The sequence below is a fragment of the Parus major genome, chromosome 3, assembly GCF_001522545.3.
Source record: "Parus major isolate Abel chromosome 3, Parus_major1.1, whole genome shotgun sequence".
Taxonomy (NCBI): Eukaryota; Metazoa; Chordata; class Aves; order Passeriformes; family Paridae; genus Parus; species Parus major.
Window position 1 is genome coordinate 107447250 of NC_031770.1, and position 23761 is coordinate 107471010.

Consider the following 23761-nt stretch of genomic DNA (forward strand, 5'->3'; position numbering starts at 1 on the left):
GAGGAAAAGTACTGTTGCATTAAGATGATTAAAATCTGATCCATGTTTATGCATATTTATTGTCTTATTTGGCAAAGCCCTACTGAAATATATAGGATTATTTGAAAGCAAGGTAATGCATACGATGGATAAAGTTTCATCCTAGTTTAGATGAATGGGATCAGCTTAAATATGTAGTAGTACATTATTTAAATACATTTACAGTGTTTTTTGAGCAAAATGAGAAGACTGAGTACTTGTGCTTTTCATAGCACAGCCTTGCTAAGGAGACTGTTTTTGGTAAAAATAACTTGTTAAAAAGCTCCACTTTTAACTTTGAATCTTCTGATTTAAGAATATATCGCTTGTGCCTTCTGCACTTGACTGGTAAGGGGTGGGGAGAAGTCTTTGGTATTCTTATCTTTATGGGGGAGGTGGAATGTCCTCCAGATATGCAAAGAAATACTTAGGAGAGCTAATTGGTGCCTAGTGGGTACAGTCACTGTCTAATGTGAAAAGGTAGTTAATGAATGGACTGAAGAGAATGCTTCCTGAAATATTCAAATACATCAGTAGTTTTCGATGCATAAAACATAAGGAAAAAAAAGTATAATTTTCAAGTCTTGTGAATGGAAGGACTGATCTCTTTGATGTGGTTATTGATTATCTTGTGTGTGTTACGTCTCTATGCTGCTTGTTAGTACAGTGCCTAATACATTGTCCTAGACCCTAGAGGAATAAACCCAACCAAAATGAATAATGTAACCCTAGTGATGCCAGGAGCATTTTTTTTAGGTAGATATGACTCATGTCCCTCTAATGCCTTAAATAATCTTGGTGGTACCATGTCATTTATGCAACTTGGACTTTTCAATGACTCTTAAGCCAAAACATTTAATTATTAACTTCCTGCTCTAAGGTAATAGCTAAAAACATTTTTTTTCTGCATGTAGAAAAGGATGAGCGTAATATGTTTGCATGAACTGAGTGTGATGATTACTTTTTTCTGTATTTTGAGTATGTAAGAGCAGATAATAAACTTTCCTACCAGTTGAATTTTTTTGCTGTTTGTTTTTCTGTGTTCCATGTGCATATGCACGTAGTGTGTGTGCAACCTTCAGGAAAATAGTTCTGGTATGGAAGCTCATTGTGATTTTCTTGGACTAGTAGAACAGCAGCAAGAAATCTGCTTGCCAGATTTCAAACAATTGGGTTACTGGAACAGTTTAGGCAACTCAGACCAAGCACAAGAAATTTTTTAGGTAGAGAGACAACTCATCACTGCAAGAGTTACTGTTTTATTTGCAAAACAGTTTTCTCTAACTGGAATTCAACCCTGCCTACATCCTATTTCTGTTGGCAATGGTGGAAGAGCCTATAGGCCAGCTAGGTGAAGGATGGCTTTGTATACTCAGAAGCCATTGTGATGAGTTATTTTGTAATTGGAAGTTTGTGTAAATGTAGTGAGATATTTAAAATGTGCTTATAGTGATATTTAAATGGCAGTTGAGGAGTCCTCAGAGATTTGTCAGACAAAAGAGACTTCCCTAAGCTCTTGGCAATACAAAGTATATTGTGTTATTTGACTTTGAATTTAACTTCTCTCTCTACTTCAGGTTTTTTGAGTCTACATGTAAGCAGACCTCTCTGCTTTTCCTCATGCACATTATAATTAAAAAACTGTAATGAGAAAGTCTGAAACAAACACACTCCTTTTTGAATCTGAGAGTGGTAAATGTGCCCATTTGCCTGAGTAGAATGGGAAGTGTTTTATTTGATGCATCCGTGTGTCAGGCTGAGGTATGCTTTTGTTCCCCAAATTACTATTTCTGTCCTGGGCAATTAAGTTCCTGCATTGTATCTTCACAGGATCATGGAGACATGGGTTGGAAAGGATCTCTGGAGGCCATCTGGTCCCACCTCTGCCTCCAAGTTTAGGAGTGTTGCCAGCACTAGTTGAGGTCAACTCTGACTTTTTTTCATCAGCTCTTGAAAACCTCCATGTAACTCCCTAGCCTCCCTGGGCAGATGACATCTTCAAGTGATTTTTTTTTTTTTTTTTTTTTTAAGCAGAGGTTCTTTGCCCCTTCTTTACTATTTTGCTATCATTTGTGCTTTCAGCACATTTTGCAATTTGCCTCGTTGCCCAGAGTGCCTTGGAAGATACTGAGTAGTCTGCCCTAATACTGACCCTTGTGATATTCACCTGCTATTTTTTGTCAAATGGATTTTGAGCACTTGATAATTAGTCTTCTAGTCTGTCAGTTCAGCAAGTTCTCAACTCATTTTAACAGTCTGATCATGCAGCCCATACTTCCTCAACTCAGAAACAAGATCATTGCGTCACAATTTAGATAAGTCGGCCTTAGTCAAAGCTCTTTAAAATGCTTAAGAAACAGGTTATATTTGCATAATATTTGAATTTGAATGCTTTGTATTAGTGTACTATTTCTTGTGTCTGTGGTTTGGTTTTGTTTGGTTTTGTTTTTTTTTTTAATGTCTAAGAACGATTTACAGAGTTCAGTTTGCCTTCCGTGAGCTACTGGACCCTGAAACCTGGGCTGCTAAACAGGCAAAGAGATGTTGTTTCTTCCTTGGAAGCAGCTGAGCCCTGGGAAAAGCAGGCCTCCAGAGCAGGAAATAGCAGGGGAGGAGAAAGGTGAAGAGGAAGAAACCTGCAGTGCAACAGAGTTTTGGTAAGACAGAACCACAAGCTACAGAGACACTGGAAAGGGACTTCCCAGGGAATCAGAGAACACATTGAGTTTCCTGCAGTGCCAGAAGCCACTTTATTGCTGGGTGGAAAGCCCCCCACAGGGTAGCCCTTCTATCTCTGAGGATGCAGCAGACAGGGATAAATTAGCTTCCAGCTCTATTTCATTTCTATTTTCTCACTGTGAGGCTTCTGTATTTTAACATGTTCAGATTCCAGTCTTCAGTCACAGGTAACTGCATCGTGTGCTATGTCAGCAAGAGCAGAGCCAGCAGCTGAAGGAGGTGATTTATTTTATTTACTGGTGAAGCAACATCTGGGATAGCATGTCCTGTTTTGGTCTTCTGTACACAAAAAAAAAGATATAGACAAGCTGAGAGGGGCTCTAAAGGGGAGCATATATAATGAGGGGAGCCTGTGTGTAGGTCTGGGTTTGTTCAGCCTAAAAAAGAAGAATATGACTCTGGAGGAACCTAATTGACCTCTGTTGCCGAGTGAGTGTAGTGAACAGACAGCCAGACATTTCTTGCACATGCACCATGAAAGGAGAGAAGGCAGTAAATAAAGCCAGTCAGAATTTCCTACCTCAAAAGGAAAAACCAGTTTTCACAGTGGGTAAGTACTGGATCAAGCTGCTAAAGGATGCTGAGGAACCTCCATCCTTGGAAGATTTTCTTGGAAGTTAACTGAACAGGGCCCTAAGCAATCTGATTGTACCTTGGAACTCTCTGTCCCTTGAGTAGGAGGTTACACCAGATGACTCCAGAGGTGTCTTCTAAGGTAGATTATTCTGCTGGCCTATAAAACATAGGTTTACAAGGCAGTTTATATGAGTATCCTGGAAAGTAATGTGGGTTTAGGTACATGTCTGTTCTTTTGTTCTTGGACTTTTGAAGATAATTCAGAAAAGTCAGTAATTTCTTTGTGCTGTGTTTCTCTTAGGATTTTGTAAAGCATTTTATCCTTCTATGTGAAGACTGACATCTGAAGAAAACTGATATACTGAGTCTGGTATCAACCTTTTGTCTGACTGGCAAATGTGGAGTTTCCTTGTGTATAACATGTCATAGGTGGAGTGTGGGTGGTTGCAGGCCTCTTAAAATCCTACTTTTCTTTGGACATATTCCTGGCCCTTCTGTGCATTGTTGTTACTACAGATCAGAAGTTCTCGTACCTTCTGTTCCTTCCTGCATGACTGGAAGAAGTGGAAATTAGATCAACATTCTGACACCAACCTTATCTTTCTTGCATTGATTAAATTTAATTTTTTTCCCCATAGTGGCCAAATACCCTGTGATAAAGTTCTTACTTTCTGACAACCTCTACTAAAGGAAGCTGTCTCTGGACTAAGATCTTGCCAGAGTGGTTCTGGTGTATTTGTGTGTGGTTGTGGTATTTCAGACCAATTCTTAACCTAGTTTGTGCTCTCTGGACTGAGCATGCCTGGAATGCCTCTTCCACTTCAATTTTGTTCCAAGATATCCAATTTGCACTCTCAGCCTGATCACTGGTGTGGAACAAAGTGTGATAGGTGAGGGTTGTCAGGAGGCTTGCTTTAGAAGCACAATCCTGGTCTGAACTAAATGCAAATATAGTTGCATCTATAAAATTCTGTTGTATATGTGAAATGTATGGTAGTTGAGATTTTTCTTACCTGCTTGTGGAGACTTAAAACTTATTCCTGGGGGCATATATAGCATGAGCCTAAGTCATGTAAACTCAAACATTTTAAAAGAAAAATAGATTTTTGATAATGAGTGATTACCACATTACCCTGGGTTGTATTCTGATCTTTACACATCTGTGTTGTGAAAGCTACTGAATGGCCATCTGCAAATGTGTTGTGCTAGGGTGTGCTTAGTTGAATTTCAGATGTGGAGAGAGAGAATAAAGAGCAGAGGGAACAGAAGGGCAAGTAATGAGAGAAGGGAACAAAAGGTTAAATGTAGGGTTTGGTTCATTCCTTAAATTATAGTGTGAAATGCTAAATATATGGAAAGTCATGCCTGATGAACTTGATGATGGTCTGTGGTGAAGTGATAACCTGAATGGATGAGGGCAGAGCAGCAGATACTCTTTATCCTGACTTTAGGTCTCTTGGCACTGTCCCCTGTACCATCCCCATGCACAAACTACTGAAGTAGGTACTAGATGAGTAGACAGTGAGGAGGACTGAAAAGTGGCTCAGCTGCTGAGATAAAAGGGTTGAGATCAGCAGCACAAAATCCATCTGGAGGTCAGACATTGGTGGTGTGTCCCTGGGGCTGCAGCTAGGGCCAGTGCTGTGCTAAGCATCTCCTGTAGAAGAGTGAAAAAGCTGAATCCAGACTCTTCTTCGTTTTCATTGAAAAGAAATACACCGGACACAAACTGAAAAAAAGGAAGATTAGTTTAAACATTAAAAAAGTTTGCAATAAAACCTTCTTTTTATGGTAAGGTGGTCAAGTGTTAGCACAGTTTGCCTAGACACACTGTGGACTCAGTCACTGAAAATATTCGAATCCTGACTGGGCATGACTCTGAGCAACCAGCTCTGGTTTGACCCTGCACTGAGCAGGGTGCTGGACTAAATGTTCTCCAGCCTTGCCCTTCAGCTGCAGCTATTCCCTGCTTCTTACTTATCTTCCTTCCCTTATAAAAATGTCTTTATGCAACACATCCCTATAAAAGCTCTGTATAAAGCAAAATTTTCTTGGTACATTCAGGAGTGTTGATATGCTGGTATCGAACTACTCCTGGTTCCTGTTTGACCTCTCACTGCAGACCATTTAACTTAAAATGATCAATTGCTCATACTGATTTAGCACTCCTTAGAATCATTTTATCCCAGACTTTATTTCACAAATTTGGGCACTTTTTTGACTGGCACTTGAAGTTTTTACTCAAATTAAAATCAAACTCTGTGGAAGTAAAATAGCTTCTGGTATGTTCTTAGTTTAGGTTACAAGCTCCTGTTAGATCTGGATTTGAGACTGCATTCCCAGTTTACTAATAGATATAATCAATTGTTGTTTGTGCTTCATTGGCTCTTTTGGTAGGAATCTTTTTAACTTCTCTTGGATCATTTTTTTTTTTTTTTCTCCTGACTTGAGTCATCAGCACAAAAGCTGGAGTTGATTCAGCTTCTCAGTTCTTACCTTGCTGCTTAAATCCAGTTGGCCTGGTTTAATGTTCACATAATGTAATGTCCACGTAAGTGTAATGTTCACTTACGTGTGCTTTGCTGGCAATGTAAAAAGTTGAATGACTTCAACCAAACTCTTGTTCCTTTTCTGATGCCTTTTCTGTTCTCTTCTGCTGAGTATGCTGCAAATACCTCTGCCCTGGTTCCAGGTGGCAGCCCCAGACAATTTTACTGTGCTCAGCAAACTTCAAGAACTGTTCTTTCCCTGGTTCTGTGGCTGCAGGAATGCAATGACCAGCGCAGCCTCTGAGCTGAGCTGACCATGCACTTGGGTATCGTGACTCCCACACTTTCTCCCAGGCTATTCCATTATTCAGCATCGCTGTTAAGCGTCTTCCCTGTGAATCATTGTGCCCATGATTCTGATGTATTGGAAGATGTAAAATGGTGTGAGATAGGAATGTGCTCAGGATTCTTTTTTCCCCTCTCCAACGTGATCGCTCTTACGTATTCATGCTGCTGTTTTACATTTCCGTTTCAAATTTATCGCCTTCTTTGCTCTGCATTTATTCCCTCCCACACTTTAAAATCCTTCAAATCACTCCTGTCTTTTTCTTTCCCACAGCAGTGCCAATCATCTTGTTCTGTTAACATTCCCACAGACATCTTGGAGCTTGTTCTTCAATGGCAGGAGTTATTCACTTTCCATACCTCTGTCACCTTTATTCTCTCTCTCGCTCTCTCTTTAAACTGTGCTGAGGTGTTGTGAAGTGACATAATCACTTGTCTTTCTTTACCTGGAAGTATTCTGGTGCTGAAACCTGGGAATGCAATGACTTTTTCCAAATGCTAATTATGTTACCTGACCCAGGTTGTTGGAGCTGGTCAGCTTTTGGTCCCCATCTTGATCTTTCATGCTTTGAAGACTTTGATCCATCGGCAGATTTGTGAGTGCTGACCTGCAGCATGAGTTGTCGTGGGTCACGCGTGGGTTGTCATGAATATGACAGATAAAATTGCTGCTAATAATACAATTCAATAGGAGATATTCACAGCCTTCCCACACATTGGTACTTCCGCTGCTGGCACTGAAGGGAGTGTTCTCTTCTTCTGCACTTTGCTCTGCACCAATCTTGCCTTCTCTGCATTAGCAATATTCTCTTTGAAATTATTTATTATATGTGATCCACCATTCATTTATTTGAAATAAACCATACTAGACAAAAATCTATTAAAGATTCTCTTCAAAAAGAGTCCAACTGTAAACTATCGCTGCTTTATTTTAACATTCAGGAGTATGGATTGCAGTGATCTCTTTCAAACATCTTTCAAACATCTGTTGAATTTGCACAGGCTTGTGTTTGCCTACCACATTTCTGCCTGTATTTAAGAAAGCTGTATTTATGTTTGTCTAGTCATGGACTTCTATGAGTTAGTGAAACAACCCCAGATGATGAAATTTAAAGATGTCCTAATACCTTGCTTTTGATTTGTGTGAAATTTTCAGATTTTTTTATTAACATTTGGAAACAATACACTAAATCAAGAAAGTACGTAAATAATGAAATCTCAAGAGTAATTTAAGAGACAAGGTTAAATGGTTAGAAAACTTTATTCTGCTAAAAAAGGATATAGAGAGAATACAAGAGTCTCTTTTTCTAGTTCAGCCACTTTGAGTGGCTTTCCAGATTGCAGCAGATTCTGTACATTGATAAATGGAGGTCTGAGATAGTGGAAAGAAAGAAGCTTGGGTTTGCTTCTCTGTTATCTGCAATTTTGAAGACTGAAATCTCTGTCTGGGATCTGTTTGTTCTTTCCTTTGAATATAAAACTGCACGGACTTCAGGTCAATTTTATTTATGTAAGTTCTGCAGTGTTCTGTTACTTAACAAATTCATGTTGTAAATACCAGTGACTCTGGCTTCCCATTCACCAAAGGAAGTAATACTTGATACAAAGAAGTATTCTTTGACAAATGTTTGACAGTATTTGTCAGACAAAGCAAAATCTGCACAGCTGAATTCTCCATGATTATTACATATAAAGAATTCTGGACAGAAAATTATTGCATATTTAAAAAAATATTCTGTTGCTTGCAGCATGCAGCTGCCCTGTGGATTATACAATCACTGTTTGAGAATAATGACTTTTAAAGAATAGAAAAAATACCTCGGGGTTATTTTTTTGCCTTTTAAAATTTTACTTTGAAAAAATAGTCCTTTCATCACCTTTTCCTCTAGAAGTACTTCTAAAATAGTTCTTAACCTGTAATTCTGCCTACATTTTAGGGGCAGAGGAAATGCTGTTGGTTTTGAGCATTAAGCTTGCATAAATATTTTACTTCAGAAAAAGTATACTTTGAATGGTAGTAAATAATCCAGCAAAAATAATTATTTTGTGTTTATCTTGATAAACGGATTAATTTAATTAGCAAATTGAAATACAGCAGTTGTAACTGGGGAATGGCTCAAAGGCATTAGAGGAAAAGTCAAAGATGTGGGCCATTAAAATTTAAATATTAATCTCTAGACTTAAATTGATATTTTAAAAAATCCTAGCAGTGCCTTGAAGATTCTTCATGGCACAATTTTGTACTTGGTAACTACTCTGTCTTCCATAAAAGCTTTGGTAATCTTTGTGCTTTCAAAATGCCCCATCCCTGAAAATAGCCAAGGTCAGATTTGACAGATTGCTCATTGCAGGGGGGTTGGATGAGATGACCTTTAAAGGTCCCTCCTATGATCCAGTGACATTTAGTAGCTTTTGAACATTTATTTTACGGCTTTGTAGCTAACTCTACCTGTAAGTGGATGTTTATATAGAAAGCTGTCTGTCTGTCATCCACCTTTCCTTTGTGCCTTTACAGAAACAAGGCAGCAAGCTGGGGCTGTCTTTAGGGATGGAATATGTGTCTTTATCAGTGAGTGTGGTTTCAGTCCCTGGCTTTGTGTTGCTGCCAGGGTGGGCTCAGTTTAAGCCCCTGTGGCTTCACAGTGCCCCTGGTCCGTGACCACCGCGCTTCCTTGGCTTGTAGCCTTGGCAGACTGATGGGAGTCTGCTGGTGCTTAGCAAGGGGCTTTTTATGTGCAAATTTTATATATTCTGTCCATCACTACAGTGAATGTGATGCCTTGAAGGCTTCAATGGGCTTCTCTTAATAAGGTCTAATATATAGCAGACTGCCCTGAGACAATCTGTAACTTGATACAGGAATTGTTTTATTGGGAAATTGGTTGTTTTTAAAATCATATCACTGTATATGGCCTGGTCCATGTCCCTTCAGAAATTTGGCTGTCTTGTTGGCGTATGTAAAATACTTTGTAAATGGCAACCTGGCATTGCCATCAGATTTTAAGATTTACAAGGACATTGACAGAACAGGAAATAGTAACTCTCAGTTGCTCTCTCCAAAAGATAAGACACTATTCTTTGTTCAAGCTGCATTTCTTATCTTCAAGGAATGTTTCTTGGTCCATGACTGTCTTTAGTTGCCTCCATGTGTCAAAGAAAAACAAACATGCTTGAGGCACACTGAGATTCATTCCTAGTCTAAATTACTGCATCAGCTGCAGGGTTTATTCTTGCCATGAGAAGGGGTTGCTATCACTGGATATCATCCAATGTTAGAACTCTCTTTAGCACTCTTTTAAGTGCTTTTTAAAAGAGTTGTAACCTTACTGTGTTACACACATTTTGGAGCATGAATTTCTTCTTATTCAAGTCAATGAAACCAGGGCTGTGGAATGAAACAGAGCAGTTCCAAGTGATCCTTTGAGAGAGCAGGTGCTACAGCCAAGGTGCCTCTTGCTATGTGTTGTAATTTCTGAGCCTAAATTTAGCTGTGTGGCCTGAGGAAATTGTAACATAGTTGGTGGGATGTCAAGTGAACCGAAGTAGGACCTGTCCATCTCAAGTTGAAGGACAAATATGAAGTTCTGACTGTAAAATCTCATTTATGACTAAAATGCATAGATCCGACTTTAAAAATTCATAATAAATTGCAGATTAATACTTAAATATTTTTTGTATTTTCAACAGTGAGGAAACAATCATCTTTCTACAGTAAGCTCTGGTGGCTGCAAGGAAAAAGAAAGCATTGAAAGAAATTAATATTTCATGGTAAATATTGGTATGGAACACCTTACATCAAAGGACACAAGGTAGAGAGGACTGGAGGTTTTTAGTCAGACACTTTTTCCCCCTTAACTGAGATACTGTGCACTGTATAAAAAATTAGTCTTTTGGATTAAAGACTGTTGAAATTTTTGAGTGCTCCACCGCCAGCACTCTCCATTCATAGATTATTTGCATTGTTCTAATTTAAGTGACTAAAGAGGAAATTAAGTGGTCTATAGCTATGTGATAAGCTTTTAATTGGAGTTGTATCCATAACTTCTGTGAATTGATTCATGTAACCAGAATAGAATATTACTGTGAAATCATGTTAATAGATTGCAAAAGTAATTAGAAAATTAAAGTTAAATCACCAATAAGTATTAACAGATAATTTGATGAGCTTAGTTGTGAAGAAATACAAACATAACTAAATATGCATTGCTTGGTGATGAGGTGAAGGCAGCTGTGATAAGGTTGTGAGCAAAACTCAGGGTGAAATTAACTGGGGCACAAGTGGTCATGATTAGGAATGCAGAACTGAGTAGCAGGTAAAGTCATCGTGTACTAACAGAATTTTAACCACTGCTTTTGTTAAAGACTCCCTTCTTTTGGTTGTTTAAATCTATCTTGGACAAAGTGATGGTTGGATGGGGCTGCAGGGAACAACTCACACCAGATTATCGGGTCTGCATCTGTGTGTCTGGACATGCACAAGTCAGAGGCTGTTGCTGTGGGACTGAAGTTATGACTTCATGAAAGTTTTACTTTACAATTTCTGAGATAAAGTGATTACATATTTTTTTGACCTTTGCAATTGGAATCTTTTAATACAGTTTTTGAAGGGAAAAAAAAATTCAGCAGGTCCTTTAGGCTCTAGAAAGTATATTTGATTGTTAAAGCGTGGCTGAGAGTGGAGGCAACTAAAAGATCATAAATGTGGCCAGCAATACTAGCACATATGTGGACTGTTGCATGCTACTGGGTCTCAAAACTAAGTTCAGAATCTTCCTGGCAGACTTAGTTACCTGGAGTAACTGCAGGTGTGGTTTAGGAATCAGTTCTAGTTCCCAAATGTGTGTAACCACTTAATGTGAAATCTACAAAAAATGAACCAGTATGTTGCAAAACCTAAACAAGTTCATAAGCTGGGTTTGTGAAGGTGGGAAGCAACCAGAAGATTATAAGAAGCTATAAAAGAATAAAAAAGTAGAGGATGAGAAAGTCCTGTTTTCAAGAAAACAAGAAGTGTCACATAACTTCATAGAAAGAGCTATTTCTGGTTTCTCCAGTTTTGACATGGGCTTCTGATTAAAACTGAATTACTTAAAGTAAAACAAACAAACAAACAAAAAAACCCCAAACCCAAACAACTAAACAAAAAGTAAAACCTATTGTAAAGTAACAGCTGGACTTCCTGTAGGTTGGACACAATATTTGGGTTCTCCCCTTCTGCCTTTGGCTTTCCTAAACCTTTTTTCCTTTTCTACTTTCCTATCAAAAGTAGAATGAGTTGGAATTTTTGTGTGGAAATGTTTTACTACTGGAAGATGCCTTGGTTTGGGGAGTATTATGCATTTGGGTTCATTGTTTGAAGCTCCATATTTCAGAAGGAAGCTGACTGTTTAAATATAGATCAGCTGCTTTGAAATAAGATCAATTTTCTGTCACTCACTTGTACTTTAATGTATTTGCTATTTAATTACTGTCAATTTAATACTGACAATGCAGTGTCAAGCTCTTTTATTAGAAAGTGGGCCAACATATAGAATAACTTAATGGTTTGGAAGTGTTTTAAATATTCACCTGAAACCATACTGATACCTCATACATGAAATGCCTGTATAGGAGCTAATTCTGCTTCAATTTTTTCATTATTTTATTTTTGTTGATTTCTCTTTAGAGCTGTATCATACTTCATAAGAAATATGGAGATACTGAATAAATGGAGAGTTCAAAACATAGGAGTGGAACTGTTTCTGGTCCTTTCCTGGGCTGGGTCAATGGAAGACTGTTTCTTGAATTCTAGTTAGGAAAAAGAAAAAAGTTTGGGATTTAGGAAAAGGGGGAATGTAAATCTGATCTGTCTTCAAATAAACAGGCTCTTAAATGGCCCATTGTGGTCTCTATTCTGTTTGTGAAATCATGAAATCAGTCTTGTAAGGAGAAACTAGGATAAATCCATTTTATAAATACAAGTGCACTGATATCTGAAATCTGAATTACTCAGATTTCTTCCTTTTTTTTTTTTTTTTTTTTTTTTTCTGGTCATCACATTCATGCTCTAGGGGGAAAAAACCCTTTCTTACCAGTATTATTTCACTTTAGAGCCATTGGAATCTTTACATATGACTTATAGGTCTCATTGTATCTAATCTCTATCTTTCTAACGTAAATAAAAAATAATAGCAGAGGATTTAACAGAATAGACAACAGTGTCATCTGTAATGAAGACAAGAAGTAATATTTCTATATGGCAAATTTGAAGTATCAACACCTTTTTTTGTCTGCAGTTTTATCTGGGGATTAACAGAAGAGACTATTTGTTTTAAACTCTTGCAGCAAAATAAATCCCACCCTATAATACCAGGATAAAATAGCAATTATGTAAGAAATCTATTATTCATTGCTTCATTTTTTTGCTGTCTGACTGCATGCTGTTTGACAGTGGACTTTTTTCTCTCCCTTTTTTTTTTTCTTTTTTTTTTCCCTTTGAACTGGGCTGCTTTTGCTGGCTTGGCAGTAAATGCTGTTTTCTCTCAGCACAGCCATTAAATCTCTCACCTGCATGTCCTGTGCAGAGCTGCAGTTGAGAGATAAGGTTGGTCTCTCTCACAGCAGTGAGCATTTGTATTCCAGGCTCTTCTTTCAAGGGCATTTTGCTGTGATGAAGCGTCTGAAATGACAAGGAAAACATACAGGCATGTTAAATACCCTTGCTAGTCTGAGACGAGTAAATGGAAATGATTTAAAAATACATTTTGAAGCTGTTAACAGAGCTCGTGGATAACTGCAAATCACAGTTTTAGGCGGGAGCATTACAGACTTATTCCAACTGGCATCATCTGTTAAATAACAAATAGTAATGGAGAGTCCTTGTACTGCCCAGCTTACACTTAAAATCTAAATAAAATACAAAGCTCTGGGCCACTCTGAGTGTGTGTTCCTGCATGCTCTTCACCCAAGGTCACAAAGGTAGTTCTTGTGAAGAATTGAATCCATTTCTTTAGTGTCTTATTCCTGTGACAGCCCCTGAGTACCTCCGTCTTCCCACTGGGAACTGAGAGAGTGCTTGGGATTTAAGTTTCCTGCAGCTGTCAGAGCTCTGGCCTGGCATCCTCTGTGTGTGTGAATCTTGTACAGAATCCTTATAGGACCTGGTTTTAATTCTGTTTTCAAGTACTGCAAGAATAAACATATGTAAGGACTTCACCTGTTTTGTAGTCTTCAGCCATTATCACTTTTATAAAATTAAAGACAGCATAAAAATCTGGTTTACATGTGCTCATCAATATTGAATGCATTGACAGAGCAGCTATCAGCATTCCTATTTTGCTGTTGGAGAAATTGAGTCACAGTGATAACTTTATGTGTAGTATTCAGTTTAAGATTAGCACATAAATTACAGCATCAGTTTATACATATGTGCTAGATGTTTATGTTTCTGTTGTAGTTGCTGGAAATCTATTAGCAGTCAGAGGCTGGAGAGACATTCAGCCCATCCTAAACTACACAGCAAGTGATTCATCAGTAAAATCCCACTCTAATAGGCCATGGAGTGCATTGAACAGGGAGTGTATGGAGCAGTTGCCCAAATAATAAGTGCTAATTTAAATATCTTAAAGAACCTCTTGGGGCCTCTGGCTGTTGGTTCAGAGGAGAGGAATCTTCCAGAGGTCCTTGATCATGTCTGTCAAGCCTGTATGTGTGTCTTGGATGTCCTTAGGCAACTCCCATTGCCTTAGCTATCCATGCTGGAGCCATGAAATTAATTCCCAAATCTGTTGCTTATACTGGCAATGTGTATCCCAGCATGTGGGGATCTATGTTTAGTTCTCTTAATTTGAAACCTATGCAATTTATCAATGATCCTGTGTAGCTAGGCTGCAAAGAAATTCAGCTTACACTGCAGGGTTATGATTTTCTTCTGTTGCCAAGGATTCATGTGTGTGTTGTATATTCTGTAGGTGGTCATGGGTTCACCAGACGAATCGAGGATGTCCTGACTACTGAACTGCAGCAGTTCATTTTGCCAGAGAGAGGGGTTTGCATTTTGGGACCATAACAGTTGTTTTCCTGTGTGGATCTGGCACAGAAAAGGATTTGTAACCATTCTGAGTTGACAGAAGACACACGCACAGATTTCCACCCCCTCACACCTCCCTGAATTTACTTGGAAGCGAAGGACTATGAATGGTACAGCCACGTTAAAATAATTGAGCAGCTCTGACTCACAGTTGCAGCTTGTGTGTAGCTAAATGAGACAGCAGAGTGATGCTGCCTGACTGACACAGTTGTTTATGCAGTCACTGAAGTATTCTCCCATCATGTGCAGGCCTTTGAGTTGTTTGGTATTACCTTTATTAAGGAGGGAGAAATCCTTCATAATGCTGATGACTTGTTTTATTTTCTTGGATACCCTCAGATTCCAAAAGCTAGAAGCATGACTAACAGAAAGTTATTGCCTACAGAAAAGCAAAATATTACTTAAAATACAGCAAAGCTACCTTTCCTAAAAGCAAAGCCAGCCAACGCATTTTCTAAGATTAAAAGTTGCTACATTTATGAGGAACTTATTGATTTAGGATTATTCTAAGTTAAATGAAACTTTTCTTGTCTGGTCAGAATTCTGTGTCTTTAAAAATCTTCATAGGAATGATTATTAATTATGAGAAGGGGTGAATTGAAGTCCTTTTTTTTGTCACAATTGATGCTAGTTTGGGATTTGTAGAAACTTTAGAGGGGTCAGACTCATCATGGGAAAATCAATGGGTTTGTAGTTTTTGGATAGTTCACTGTTCCTTATTTACTGCAAATGATAGTTAAATGTTCTATTTAAAATATATATTTCCAAGCAGTTTGATGGCCATTCTGTTTGTGGTGTGTTCCTCTGGCTGGACTTGACTGGTGCTTCCATTCTTTTGGGGGCTGTTGACCTTAGCACAAGCCAGTGCTCACTGTCACCAGGAAAAAAAATATTTTCTTGCTATGGGTGAGCTGAACCCTGCCCAGTCTTCAGTGTTCTATTTTCTTTATGTCCTTGTGAAACACCTTTTAACTCGTTACCAAAGGAGTTAACTTTGCTCCTCAAGAATGTTTGTGGTTGGCCTTTCTTTTCTTCTGCTGCAGACAAAGAAATTGGAAGAACTGTCTTATTTTTCTGGATTATTTTTTCCAGGGCTGTCTCTTAAATTTCTAAATTTTTATGAGGCCTTGAAAGTACTTATATTTATAATTCCATTAAAAATGAGATTATATTTGTAAATGTATGTTCCTACTGACATGTAGGAGCATGGTTTAAATGCTGTTTACTTGTGCAGTAGGCTGAATGAGATCAATAGAGATGCACATCATTAAAAGCACTTCAGTCAGCCATAATGTGAATCCATTCCCAGTGATCCACTCAGCTCTCAAAGGGTCATTGATGGAGGCCTCGTTTTTATTTTTCTGGATTTGTTCATTGACTTAGTAAGGTTTGCACCTGCAAGCAGAGCTTCTACAGAAAGAACCCCTCTAGTACCAGTGATAGCAAGCACAAGCTTCATCCAGAGAGGAAGAAAGTCAGGCTCTGAATCTAGCTGCTGGTCTTGGTTACCATGTGGTTGTTACTGTGAGGTCCAGAGCCACTGAAGTTTCCCTAAGTCTAAATCAGTTTGCTTGCAAAAGAAGGGTCAAGATTTTGCAGCAGTTGTTTTAATGACTTGAGAGTTGAGCTTGCAAGTCTTAAATCTGTGGTGTTGCTTATATGTGTTAAGCTGAGACACAGCTGGAACTACAGAAGAAAAACAACTCCACACACAGGAGTAAAGGCTGTGTTGTCCTAGGAGCTGTACAGATTGAGAAAGCAAGATTCCTGGCTGGAATGACATGGCTTTCATTTTCCTTCTGGATGAGGAAATGAAAATATAGAAGTTGATGAAAATACAAGACCTGATCATCAAGTCTTAATCATCAGTCTCGTGATGCTCTGGGGTTACTGTGGTGCTTGTGAAGGAACAATAACCTGGAATATTGCTCTGAGTTCTAGAACTTGTCTGATGCCTGTGCATGTAACTGTGAAAACTCGGTATTTTCATACTCAGCCTGATTTTACAAATGAACCTCAACTGCTCCTAAATTCAGCCCCTGAGACATTCACCCATAGCAAGTTGTGCCCCTTGAATTCCATGCACAGCTGTTACTATGGGGAAACATTGAAACAAATTAAGACACTTCTGAGTAACTGCTCAAAACTCTCCACTTTCTGTTCTCAGAATTTATGGTCATGGCCTTAAACTCCATATAAAATGGGTGAGGGATGTCAGTAGAGTTACATACTGGTACCAGTTTGTGATCTGGAGAACCTACTGAATGAGTATCAGTACAATGCTGAAGTCCAGGTCTATCTGTATCAATTTCTATTTATTGAATATGATACTTTAAAATATGCATGAAACATGGCTTATTTTTTTCTTGGGAGCTTGGTGAACTGAATTTAGCAAGACCATCTAGAGACAAATATTTTGAAAGAAATTTAAATACTTTTTCTTTAAATTTGGGTGAACAGCAAGTCTTCTGAATTAGAGAAGTAAGTCAGTATTAACCAATTGTAAAGCATTCAATAATAAATTTTTCATTAACATTAGGTGAGACTATAAAGAATTGTGGAGTGCCCTGAAAAAAAAACATTCACATAGGAATATGTCTTGATTTCAAATGAGAAGTGTGCAGTAACAAATAAAATGTGACATATATTGAAAGATACTAGTTGGAGTACTCAAAAGCTTTGTAGAGTTCTTCTGTTAGGTAATCTTTGTTTTCAGGAGGCAAAATTGACTAGGTTATCTTTGTGAAGAGCTCCCTAAAATACTCTAGTGAGCTAGAGTGGTTTTTTAAGGGGAAAAATTAAGTTATACTTTGGAATAAGCAAGAAGAAGCAAGAAATGAAAATAACAGGTCTCAGTAAGGTTTCCTTAGTCAGATGGAGTGGAAATGTTGCAGTGATTTTCTTTTGAAAGGAGATGAACAGTGGAAGTACAGGAATAATCATGAAGTGGAACAGGTCATTTTGCACATCAGGTGCCAGTTTTCATAAGATTAAAGCTATTGAAATTGATAGGTGACAGTTTTTAAAGAAGAAAAAGGAAAAAAATCATTCCAAAACTATCCTGTGTAGCTCTATAATGTAAGATCTTATTTTCCATCACTCCTGTGAGACCACACTCAGGCCAGGAATCACTCTGACTCTGGATGCCTTTATGGACCTTAGAGACCATCATGATCTGATTCTTGATCATATCCTTTTCCAAATGCCTGTTTTGTTTTCATCCTGATGGTCCATCACTGTTAAAACTTTCATAAGACTCAGACATACAACTCATCTTTGCTTTCAGTGTATCCTTCCAGCTCTTTGATAGCACTTAATGGCTTCTCCCTTTTCTGATGCCATGATTTTTCCATTGCTGTCTGCCTACAACTTCAATCAGGCCTTTATGGCTTTTTTTCTCTGTTACCATGTACATATTATATTCAAATATATGAATGAAAGGTCCTGTAAACACTTACAAAAATATTAACTTCCAATTCTTTCTAAAAAGTGGTTTCCTGTGGTTTATGAAAAATCTTGACAGTGATTAAGTGACCAGTGCACAAAGCAATTGATGATCATGACAAACAATATTGAGTCATTTTCTGCCTTCTGCTGCCCTATCCATGTCTGTTGCTCTGTATAGTGTGGGTTTGTAAAATATTTAGTGCTGGGATATGTTTTTGTCCTGGCTATGGATCTTAGTTTGTGATTACTGCTGGGAAGGTTGCTAAAAATGCACATTGAAAAGTGGAAAAATTATTTAATAGAACTTGGAAAAAAATTCTTTGGTAAGAGAGATTGGCTTATCTGTCTCAGCATCTAATGTCATGGCCCTCTCACAGTAAAGAATTTCCTCCTAAACCTAATGTTAGTAAAATTAGGAGTTTATCTGTGAGTGGAGGTAAGCAGACCAGTCTTTTACACTGAGCCATGAGATGCTCCTAGGTTCATACCAGTAGTTAAATATTTAATGCTTCTTATTAATCTGATCTATCCATAAATGCCAATTTTAAACTTATAACAATTAATAGTAATTTATGGATCACAGAAATGAAACGGTAGAGGAAAAATAATGGGTGCCAGTCTGGAATGAAGATTGCTTTGGAAGTCCCAGACATGTAGATATTTTATTTCTATCATAAAAAAAAATTACAAATCTTGCAAAGAATAAATAGATCACATCACTGAGTCAGCAGGTGTAAAGCATCTTCACTTCTGCTTGTTTCTTTTGTTGAACACGGTTGTATTTGTGAGGGGTTAACCCTTAGGATGGATGGTGTAAAGGTTGCCTAGTGTGAAGTCCTAATTTCAAGGAAATTTTCATGTTCTGTTCTTTGAAGGGGTATTGACTTCCAAATCACACACAGACATGCCTCTGATCTTCCTGGGGATGAGTCACAGTGCAACGTGGATGCAAAGCACTGGCATCGAATTTGCAGTGTGTTGATCACTGCTGATGACAGGACGAGATGTTCTCTAATCCCATGTGTGGGGTTATAGAGTGTGCTTTATTAAAAAACAGGACTTAGAACTATTAAAAGCAGAGTGCTGAGATTTTGTTGATTTGAGGGGTTTTTTATTAGTGCTCTGCTGTAGATTTTAAAGTATAATAAAGTAACAAATGTTACCTTGAGCTGAGTGGCTTTAAATGGTGGGTTACTTTACACTCAGAGTGGAGCTTTCAGTGTCAGGCGATCGCTTTTCTTTTTTTTTGCCACCATAAGCACTCAGCTGAAACAACAGCTATGACTCAGTTGACAGTGAACGCTGCTTGAATTGATTTAGTCCGAGTTCAGATTTAGCACATAATCATGTTCAATTTGATCCACTGTGCTGCCTAGAGATAAAAGGGTTGAAAAAATAGATTTAGCTTATGTCAGTCTTTGTGGTGATGTCATTGCCATGAGAGATGGAATAGCGCTGTTACTATGCTGTGCCTGCTCAGTTGGTGGGTGTACGGGGGACAGGCAACCAGCAACTCACTTTAAGTGCACAGAGCTCGTGTTGGAGGCTTGCAGGCATTGCCAGCGCTGAAACTGAATCTTGGACTGTTCAATTGCAGTACTGAAGATTTTTTTTTTCATTGTTTTGTTGTTTTTTTCCATCGTTTGTGACTCTGAGCTTGCCTAACTCTGTGTTCAAAGGCGGGGGATGCCAGCCCGTAGCATGGACTGTGATGTTTCCACTCTGGTTGCCTGTGGGGTTGATGTGGAGGTTTTTGCCAGCCAAGAGGTTAAGGTATGCGCCTGCAATCCTTTTGTTGCTTTTCAGAAAAGCCTTTGGGAGCAATAGGCATTTGAATGTAGCAATTGAAAATAAGAGGGCAGATGAGATTCTGCTGCGGTGGTAAAAGACACGCAGTTAAAAAAACCTGTTATTTAGGGGAGAGAAATATGGGAAAGGAAATGTGCCTGCTTTTTACTGTGTTTTGATAAGCTGAAAGAATAGCCTAGTGTTTACTCTTTAATGATATAAGAAATGGGTTATATAACTGACATCTGTGCATATGCATTTTTCATATTCATAAAAAATCTTTCATTGTGTTAATTTTGTCAAGTTATTTTTAGTCCAATGTCACTTTTTAGATCAGCCTTACCATAAATGTTATTTATTGATGGTGATAACCTTCAGATATCTTTACTTAGTTGAACAGTAGCTGTTTCTTTTCTTCACATTCAAATCAAATATGCAAGCATAAATTTTTTCTGAAGGGTTGAAAGTTTATAGTAAGTATCTTTGTGCATCTGCAGTGTAACAGAACACAAAAAGTTATGCATCTTGCGTATCATATGCCTACCTGAAAAACAATGCTTAAACCTAAGGCTTGATATGCAGGGCTCATAGTCTCTTAATTAGACAACTGCTGTAGAAAAGTCATTGTGTGTAATTGCTTACTGTTGAAATAAATTAATTTTTTCATTTATTCTCATATTAATGCAAGAAAATCACTGCAAATTAAGTTTGAAAGAGGAATTCTAAGTATGCTTTTCACAGATCAGCTGAAGGAGCTCATAGATGTAATAGAGTGATATTCAGCAGTTTATAAAGGACAAAGGTACAGACAAAATTAGTTTCTAATCTGATGGTTCTTAGTATTGAAAGACTGGAACAGGGTAAGAAGGATTTACAAATTGGAGGTCAAATTTTGAACCTCTGTTCTGTTTGGTTCTGCGTCAAACATTGAAGCTACTGGAAATAAAACTACTTTGTTTTGCAAGAGGTTCTGATGATTTTTATTTCCCTGTTAGTTTGTTGCTCCTTGAGATCATTTATACTTTATACAGATGCTTTTGTGTTGGCACCAAGAGCTTCTTAATTTAAGAAGCTTTTTTCCTAACAGTTAACAGTGAATTTAGAGATGAAAAAGTGAGTAATTCATAGGAATGATTCAGGTGAGGAGTCTTGCCTGCATTGGGACATGTTTCTTGTATTATTTTGAAGTAGTAAAATGTTTATCTGCTCTCTTCTCTTCTCATTGAGAGTTATTTTCTTTTAACATGTAGGATTTACACCTGCATTGATATGATCTTGTACCTTGGTCTTTTGGTGTCTGGTCCATGTTTGATGTAAGACCATGCAAGAAATTAGTGAGCTTCTTGTATCCTCATGCTACTCATATGTCAATAGCAATGCAAAAGCAAAATTTTGACTAACATAATTCAGCAGAAAGCATTCCATTGACTTAGGTAAGACTTAGATTAGCCTGATTTAAGCTGCAACATCTATAAAGTGTGGGCCAGGAATATGAGATAAGAGAACAAAAGAGTTACAGAGACATTACAGGAATTGTAACCCTTTTGTGTTACTTGGACTTTCTGTATCTTTTTTGCTTTGGTTAAAGCTGCCCTGTTTTGCTTTTTTCCTCTCTTATGTTTGAATTAAAATGTTGATTGCAAAGACTTTGGGTATATTTACAGTGGGGACTGCACTGCAGACTGCACTGCAGCTTAGAAATGCAAAGTCTACTTTGAAGTTGCCTGACTTAGAGGGTGTGAGCAGTGTGTGCTCTGTGACCCACAGCTCACTGCAGGCTCCTTTCCACTGGCCTTTCCCCAAACTCTGTTGTGGAGGCTGTGGCCAGCTCTGTGCTCATTCTCGAGCTCCCAGTGCAGCAGCCTGCAGTGTGGGCATCCTCTCTGTGAAAGTTTCACTGCTGCTAATAATTTAAAGCTGGAGATACCTACTGCTCTTTGCTCACTTCCAGGAGAATTGCAGGGAAAAAAACATTAGGGCTTTATTTTTTGTATGCCAAAGGGCTCATTTCAAAGTCAGGTTTTTTGGTGACAATATGGTCAGAGCAAAGAAAAGTTTATGTTGACTTTGATAGGATGGGAAACAAGTCTAGGGTTAAAAAGGAAGGAGGCTGTTTCTGAGAAGAGATGGATGTGGAAGTTGAAGGGCAAAAGCAAGTGCAGAATTCCTGTCTTCTTCACCTACTCTGTGAGTATCCCTCTGCCCAACCCTTTTGTGAGTCATCCTGAAGGCACAGATAGCATTGACAACTGAAGTCCAGGCTACTGTCCCTTCTCTGATAGAAGGTTTTATTGCAGGGAACCTTCTCCCTTGTGTGAAAAGAATGTTCCCTCAGTGGTAGAACAGATATTGAAGATCTTAGAATACGTGGTGGTTGGTGAGATTCACTAAGATGAGCTGTTTGTCCTGTAGAATAGTTCTCTGATGTCAGCAAGGGTTGTGTTCAGGGTTTAGGATATGTTTACAGCATATCTCACTTTTGTTTCAGTTTAGGTTTAGAACTGACACGTGGTTTGGGAGAAGGATGCTGATGTTACTGAGCCATTGTTCTCCCATGAGGTTTGGGAGAGGGATGCTGATGTTACTGAGCCTTTGTTCTCCCATGAGGTTTGGGAGAAGGATGCTGGCCAACATGGAGCCGTTGCTCTGCACTTTGCAGCATGTGTTGGCCGCAGCTGCAGGTTGAGGGTGTGAGGAGCCTGCCAGGACTGCAGTAGCAGATCTTGGTGTGTTGAGGTTCTGGAGCAGCAGTTCTCACAGCAGGTGGCAATGGGGATTCCTGGAAGTTGCCACTTCTCAGGATCATCAGTCCCTCAGAGCTGGGGCATTCTTACACAAAGCTGGCTTTGGGCATAGGACTTGGAGCAGGGGAGCTCTCCAGCTTATTGCTGCTTTTCCACCTCTGGAGACCTTATTTTGTAGGCAGTATGCCCTTAGCATCTGGCAGTCAGGCTTGGAAACACTCTGTTTCCATTTGGCCCTTGGAACAGGGGAGCAGTTATTTAGTACTGAAGGCAAAGCTTTTTAGTTGCTGCATTTGGAGCTGTTCAGCCTTTCAATGTACAGAGGCTTGTATGGGTACCTTGGCTGTGGCAGCTGGCCACCAGCACTGGCACCATGGGTTTGGCACCCATTAACTCATCCAACAAGCCCTTCACTTCTGATTACATGCTGCTTTGACTTTCTAATCCAAAAACTGGGTCAGGCTAATCAACATGCTACTGACTGTAGATCAGGAACTAGAAGAGTTGAGAAGGCATCCAGAGAAATCACAAAGTGCAGTTCTTCTTTGAAGTTTACCTGGATAATTAAGATTCTTTCAGTTCCTCTAGATGATAATTTCATGTAATGATCTTTATTATATAAATAATTAGTTAATGAATATCTTGTTTATTTCTAATAGAGGAATTCCAGACATAACCAAAACAGGAAGAGAATTTAAACTTCTATTTCTTACTCTAAGAATGTGGTTTTATATGATTAATTCTACATATTCTCTCCTCATTTTTGTTCACACAGACCATTCCACTCAGAAACAAGGTAGAATTGGTGCAACGTGGCACTGCTGTAATAGATAAAAAATACTAATGGTCCAGATGGATCACATTCTGAAGACAGTAATGTAATGTGGATGGGACTGTTACCTTAACACAGGGAAAAAAACCTAGTGTGTACACAAGCCAGGCAGCAAAGGGAAATGGAAATAGTTTCACTGTTTGGACTGTTGCTTTGGAGGATTAATCCTCATTGGAGCAGGTTCTCTGTCAATTTGTAAACTCATTACTCAGTTCAGATGCTCCCTGCTAATGAGAGTTGTTTGGGATGGATGGGTTGGAGGTTCAGTCACTATCCTGCCTTTGAGAGGTTTAGCAGTCTAAGCTTCTGAGGTCTAAAGGGCAAAAGCACACTAGATGCTTGTGGTTTTTGCTCTCCAATTCTCCACTTGTCTAAGTGGCTCATTCACAAAGATGTTCTGAGGTTTAAAGTTTAAGTGCTCTAGGGTCAGAGTCAAGTGAAGAAAACTAGAGAAAGGGGGAGAAGTGTTTCTGCCCCTCTGGATGGTGCCAGCTGTCCAGTGGCAGGAAGCATGACTTGCTGGGAGAGTTTCTGGGTTTCTGTCTTTACATCCTTCTCCTCAGCCATGTGAGCTCGATCCGTGGGAAGAGTCTGTTGCACAGTCATAAGACTTCACAGACGGGCTATAAGGAGGAAGCCAAACAACAGCATGACTGCCAAAAATACCCTGATGGCTAGAAAGGCTTGCTCTATAACTTCTCTTGGTATTTTCTGT

At 38.7% G+C, this 23761-nt stretch overlaps 1 protein-coding gene across 2 annotated transcripts in view; it reads left to right on the forward strand.

The window, feature by feature from the left end:
* Window positions 1-23761, forward strand: part of RCAN2 (regulator of calcineurin 2) — an 84106-nt gene that overhangs the window by 22059 nt on the left and 38286 nt on the right. The window contains exon 1 of one of the 2 annotated variants that reach the window (XM_015621280.3): window positions 19103-19455. The exons of the other annotated variant lie outside the window; for it this stretch is intronic. Within the exon in view, the coding sequence (XP_015476766.1) occupies window positions 19369-19455 (87 nt within the window). The 5' untranslated portion in view covers window positions 19103-19368. Of the gene's footprint in view, window positions 1-19102; window positions 19456-23761 lie in introns of those variants that run through there. 2 annotated transcript variants of the gene reach the window in all.